This window comes from Amaranthus tricolor, chromosome 1, assembly GCF_026212465.1.
Source record: "Amaranthus tricolor cultivar Red isolate AtriRed21 chromosome 1, ASM2621246v1, whole genome shotgun sequence".
In the NCBI taxonomy this organism is placed as follows: domain Eukaryota; kingdom Viridiplantae; phylum Streptophyta; class Magnoliopsida; order Caryophyllales; family Amaranthaceae; genus Amaranthus; species Amaranthus tricolor.
Genome location: NC_080047.1, coordinates 32680968 through 32687163, shown reverse-complemented (window position 1 = coordinate 32687163; position 6196 = coordinate 32680968). Strand labels below are relative to the sequence as shown.

Genomic DNA, 6196 nt, shown 5'->3' with positions numbered 1-6196 from the left:
TGAAAGCAATTAGAGGTATTGATGCTTGTAACAATAATATTCCATTATCCTAACTACCATTAAGTGGCTTCCACAGGTGGGGTTTGGGGTCAAATATATACAACCTTACTTTTATTAATGATAATACTAGACTTAATTTGCTGAAGTTTTCTGGAGCATCATTGAGGAATCGTTTAATAAAGTAAAGAACGAATCAACCACATTCAACATTATTTTTCTGTTGAGGAACCTGAAAGGTGAAAAGGGGTTGCCTTTCAATAAGAGTAGCATCACATTGATGAGAAGATTAAAGTGATATGAATAGCATACTACTGAAATTCATGTGAACAATCTAGACCTAAATAATACTTTTGTACTATGAAACGGCTCCACCAGTCTCAAGAAAACTATCACATACCAGAACGATAGGGTTCGCTCAATGGATATGACTCTGTATGAAGATGGAGCTTCATGTGTTCTTTTAATCTATTTTATTTTCCCTTGGATTCGAAAGATTGAAAGAAAGTGTCTAACTTTATATATATTGCTACCTTGGGTGTATGTGTTCAAGGTGCCTATTAATTACTTTGGATTCAAGGGGAGTTAATGGTTGTCAACTACTTAAATTGTTCTTTGATATATAGATGAGTTTTTTACTGGTCTTTACAGGTTATTAAACAATTGTGTATCGACAATCAACTTGGAATTTTTAGATGCTATTCAATAGAAAATACTTAAATGATGAACAGATTGCATCAAAGAATATAATAATATCGACACTTTTATTGCATCTGCTCACTACAAAATAATCATTCTTATAGAAGTATAAGATGGAGTTTTAGCAAAACATGGAAGCACATTCAAACATAATCAGATTTAGAAATAGCTTATAAAACAACCCCCTGTAACACCAATAAAGGAATACGGTATATATTGTCTTTAGATTCAGAACGACCGTGGGCTTGAAATACATCGTAAACAAACCTGCAAATAAAAAGTTAGATAAAACCATTTATCCACATAAACTAGATTTTTTCCTCAAAACAGTAATGAAAACAGGCAAAGAGCCTAAGCCCATACTTTATCAAATCAGATTCAATGACACCAACAACTAAACAAACAATACATCTGCAATATTATTTATGAGGGAGTTTGACGAATGGTTGTTGATTTGCTTTATTAGTTGGTTTGTTTGACCAATTAGTAATGTTGACTAATTTTGTTGGCTTTAAAGCTGCTTGAATAGATCAGTTGATTGTGAAGATGTTAGGTAAAATTAGATATTGATTGTTGATTGTTACTTAGAGAAAATGTTGACTAATAAGCCAAACCGTGGCTTTTTCATCTTAGAATAAAAGACAAAAAAAGTCATTTACCTAATAGTTTTTGACTTTTTGACAAACCAAGAAGCTAAAGCAAAACATCAATTCTCGAAACCTACCTACTAAACACAAACAACTTTTCTGCACATTTTTCATCCGCCGATGCTACTTAACATGATGCGAATAATAGTGCTTTGGCATCAGGAGATTATCAATTATGACTTCTTTGCTGCTTTCTTTGATTTGTGATTACATTACTCAGTATGCATTACACAACAAAACACACACTTATCACTTAAATCAACTACTACCACTAACTACTCTCTTATGAAAGCCTGTTTTCCATCTTAATTTCTCTAAACTTTACTTACCATGCCATACATCTCATCCTATTCTTAGATTATGATTTTGTTCACTCTTGGGCCTTGTTTGGAAACCCATTCCTCGAGTATTGAAATCACATGAAAAATATATCCCCCGTCTTTCATTTATAAAACAAATCATAACCTTAAAAGCCTTCTGCAACTAAACAATAACCCTACTATAATACCTACTTTCACCTAAAAACTTAACATTATTCTCATTTCTATACAAAGAGTACTCCATTATAGTTTTATTGTTGTGGACTGCAAGCAACCCTAATTTCTCATTCCAAACGCACAACATGATTTCCATCTATCATCACCCGCGACAACTAGGAATTTGACCTGTTACTTGGCGGTTTTATCTTCACCAATAGATATTCATCTGCTTCACACTAAAATAATGATTTATCAAAGTGATCCTTCAATTCATTTTTGTGATTTTTTTTTCCAATCTCAATAAAACCATTATCACAATATTTAACTTTATTTTTCATAGTAATTTTTCTATAAAAAAAAAAAAGTAATGTTAAATATTGTTTTAATATTTTACTTCGGTTGAAAAAATTCAAGTAAATGAATTGAAGAATCAGTTTGATAAATCAGTATTTCAGTGTAAAGCAGATGAATATCTGTCGGTGAAGATAAGACCACTAATAAACGGTTCAAATTCGGAGTTGACACGAGTGATGACACTGAGAAGTACTCACGCTGTGCGTTTAAGAATGAGAAATTAGGGTTACTTTCAAGCAACAATAATAGAACTGTAACGGGGTACTATTTATACGGATATGCGAATCATATTAAATAAATAAGTGAATGTAAGAAATGTAGTAACATTATTGTTAAGTAGAGGTGTTCATAACCGGGTACCTGAAAAGCCTGGTACCCGATTAGTCGGATACCTAATTTTACTGCCCGTGCCCCGACCCGATTGATCTGGGTACCCGATATAAGTCGGGCTAGGACACCGGATACCCGGATTTATTTGACTCAATTTTTTAATTGATTTAGCACAATTATTTTAATTTGACAAAAAAGGCAATTTATGGCAGATTTGTTTTGAATAAGTAGTGCACCAACATTACAATTAAATGAAATTACTAATGTCCTATGTCCAAAGTCTCAAATAAACTTCAAATTACAGAAGACTTTAACAAAAATCCAAACAAAGCAAAAATCAGATCTACAACAAAAGTGAAGGAAAAAAAACCAGAAAAAAATAGGAAAAATTACCCTGAATAATACGAACTTTCACTGATTTTCCTACAATAATACGAACTTTCAATTAACCATGAATAATACGAACTTTGATACTTTTTTCCCGCTGGCATACTTGACCTGTTGTTAACCTGGAGAAACGGTAAAATCTGCTTTTCTTCCTCATTTGCTGCATCAGAAGGCTGGGTATTTCGACAGCCTTTATTTGAAACTTGCTCATCTTCCTCATTTGCTCACTCTCCTCTTCCAATTTAATTACTTCTTCCAACATCTAAATTTTTTTTTTCCATTTTCATTATAATCTCTAAAGTAATTTGATATTTAACATGTATTCTCCTCCGTCATCATCTCAATCTAGAACTTCAATTGCAAAAGGAATTCCTTTATGTAAACATGGTGTTCATGCTAAATTACAAGTAGTCAAAAAAGGAACAAGGGTTGGTGAGAGGTTTTATGGATGTGCATTTTGGCCAGTAAGTTTATTTTTTTTCAGTAGCTTTATTTTGTTTTATGTTATTTTTGAATTTCTTTATCAATTAGGGTTTCATGATTTGGTTTGAAATGTAGGCACAAGATTGCAAATTTTTTAAGTGGGAAAAAGATGTAGAGTATACAAGTGAAATTTCTTCTTGTTTGGAAGAAGAGAAAGCTATGTTGATTGGCAAAATAAGGAAATTGAAGGCTAAGAATGCGAAGTTGAAAGAAAGCGAAGCTATGTTGAAATTGAAAGTTGTTGAATATGTAAACGCACAGAAAGCGTTAAGTTTTGTACTTGTTGCATCATGGGTTTTATTTGTATTGTTCTTATTTATGTTAAGCTAAGTATAAGAATTTGATCATGTAATGGAACTTTATGTATTGAAAATCCAATGTTTTTGATAATTTTCAACAATTACCTTTACATACATAAGCATTTCTTACACACAAAAGAGCTATTACCTTTACATACATAATTTTCAATAATGTTTTTGAACAATGCTCTAATCCGTAGATTATACCATAATCGTAACTTGATACATACAAAAAAGTTATGTTTTCCAAAAGAGCAGCAAAATGACACTTATTATTACAACATCAATTCTTTGTTGTCGATGCTTGGGTTGATATTATTTCAGAAGAGTTCTTCTTAGGCTTTCCCCTTTTAGCAGTACTTACACCACTCCTTCCGCTTGCACTACCAGTCCTACCCCCTCTACTCCCTTCCCCTGCTCTAATTGTTCTGTTGCCTTTACCTAAAGAACTCGGTTGTGCAGACACGTTGTGATGGGATAACTCTGGTGTGTTCGTTGCGACATCAACAATCTTTTTCGGTCTTCCTCTTCTTCTTTTCAATGGAGGTGGTTGCTCAACCGCTTTACCCTTATCCGGACATTTCCTTTTGTTATGTCCAACCGTATTGCAAATGCCACATGTCATTTGAACCCCGTGTCTTGAGAGCTTTCCCGGTTTTTTAGGATCTTCATGCGGATCCTTAATTCTGTTTTTTCGTGGTCTACCCGGACCAATCTTAATTGGAGGAGGATCGATCGGTTTGTCAATTTTAGGCCAATACCTCTCGCCAATACAAGGATTGATGCTTCCTTCATATGCTCTCAAATAAGCCTGTCTAGTGTAGCACTGATCAACAAATGACTCAACCTCCTTGTGCAAGTAAAAAATAGATGCAACTGCATGACAACATGGAATCCCTCTTAAATCCCATTTCTTGCAAGTACAAGTTCTATTTTCAATATCAACCTCTAAAACATCCATACAATAGGCTACTTGGAAACGCGTTGATATTGAAGGAATGACAGTGCACTTAGCTGCTTCTTGCTTCTCTGAGTCTAACATTTTTTGTACTTTGGGACATAACAAACCCTTCCACTTCTTCAATGCCTCTTCCTTTTTATTTGCCATCCTCTTCATTAGCATTGTTCTAATTTCTTCAAGCATATCTATTAAATGATGGGATCTAGCATTCATGATGTAATTATTAAAAGTTTCTACCATATTGCTCAAAATAACATCACACTTGCCGTCTAGTTTGACAAAAGATCTACAAAACAAGTGTGGACCACATTTCCTAAAGGCATCAACAGCAACCGGATTAACATCCTCCATCTCCGTAATTGCTTCCTCAAAATCAGCCAAGTTGTATGCTTTGACACATCTCCAAAACAGTAATTTCAACTCTTGTCCTTTGAACGACTTGTTCCAATTTGCGTAGATGTGCCTAGCACAATGCCTATGTTCTGCTTTTGGAAGCTCCAGCTGGACTGCCCTCAAAATGCTCTGTACAGGATATAAGTGAATTATTGCAGAATACAGAATGTTCTGATATGGGCTTCACATCACAGAATGTACAATGCAGAATGTTCCAGCACAGTATCACAGAATGTACAATGCATAATGTTCCAGCACAGTATCACAGAATGTACAATGCAGAAATGAACATCATTTTCAATGTTTCATGTTTCATGTTTTCATGTTTCATGTTTCAGCACAGCACATTTTCATGTTTCATGTTTCATGAACATCATTTTCAATGTTGAATACATAATGCATCTTCATCACTTACCTCAGCACTAATACCAAAATGTGGCTCATCTTCAGAAAAATCATATTCAAGAGGTACGGAACTTTCACTAAGGGCTTGTTTTGCCTTAGATGCTCTCTTAGGAGTCAACTTTTTCCTATTCCCAACAGTGGACAAAACTTCACTACCTTTAGTACCACTTTTTGATATTTCTAGAACCAACATCTCATTATCCAAATCATTAACTACATACACAGATAATGCTCTATTTTCAACAGCTATTTCAGTCATTTTCCCAACACAAATATCATCGGTAACTCTCTTTAACCCTTCCAAAAAGCTAACAGCATTAGGTAATTGATACCAAAGACAAAACTCATGTTTTACCCCAAGATCCTCCTTTACAATTCCTTCTAACTCAAAAAATGACATCTTATCTACGTCTATGGAGATGGTTTTACATATACCATACACATACTCAAAGCCCACAACTCCTTTTTCTAATACCCCATCGTACCAAAACTTCAAAGTAATTGATTCATTCAAATTAGCCTAAAAACAAGCAAAAAAACACTAAATTACATCCATTTTCAAAGGCATAAACGTTTTTAATCAACATCAAACAATAATCATGTATGGATTAACAAAATAGATACAAAAATCCATCCATTTTCGAGTAAATGGACAAAAAATTTCATTCATTTTCGCCTAAATGGTTACAAGCCCTAATTTTTGGTATTAAAACCAAATTTAGGGATTTATATTGCAATTGAGAAGAATTAACTTACCATGAA

General features: G+C 33.8%; 1 protein-coding gene across 1 annotated transcript; it reads left to right on the top strand.

Annotated features, from left to right (window-relative positions):
- The first annotated feature begins 3210 nt into the window (after positions 1–3210).
- Positions 3211–3887, top strand: LOC130808799 (uncharacterized). The gene is made up of 3 exons (XM_057674306.1): positions 3211–3357; positions 3452–3679; positions 3876–3887. Exons 1-3 carry the CDS (start codon positions 3211–3213, stop codon positions 3885–3887), a joined length of 387 nt encoding a protein of 128 aa, XP_057530289.1.
- The last annotated feature ends 2309 nt before the right edge of the window (positions 3888–6196 follow it).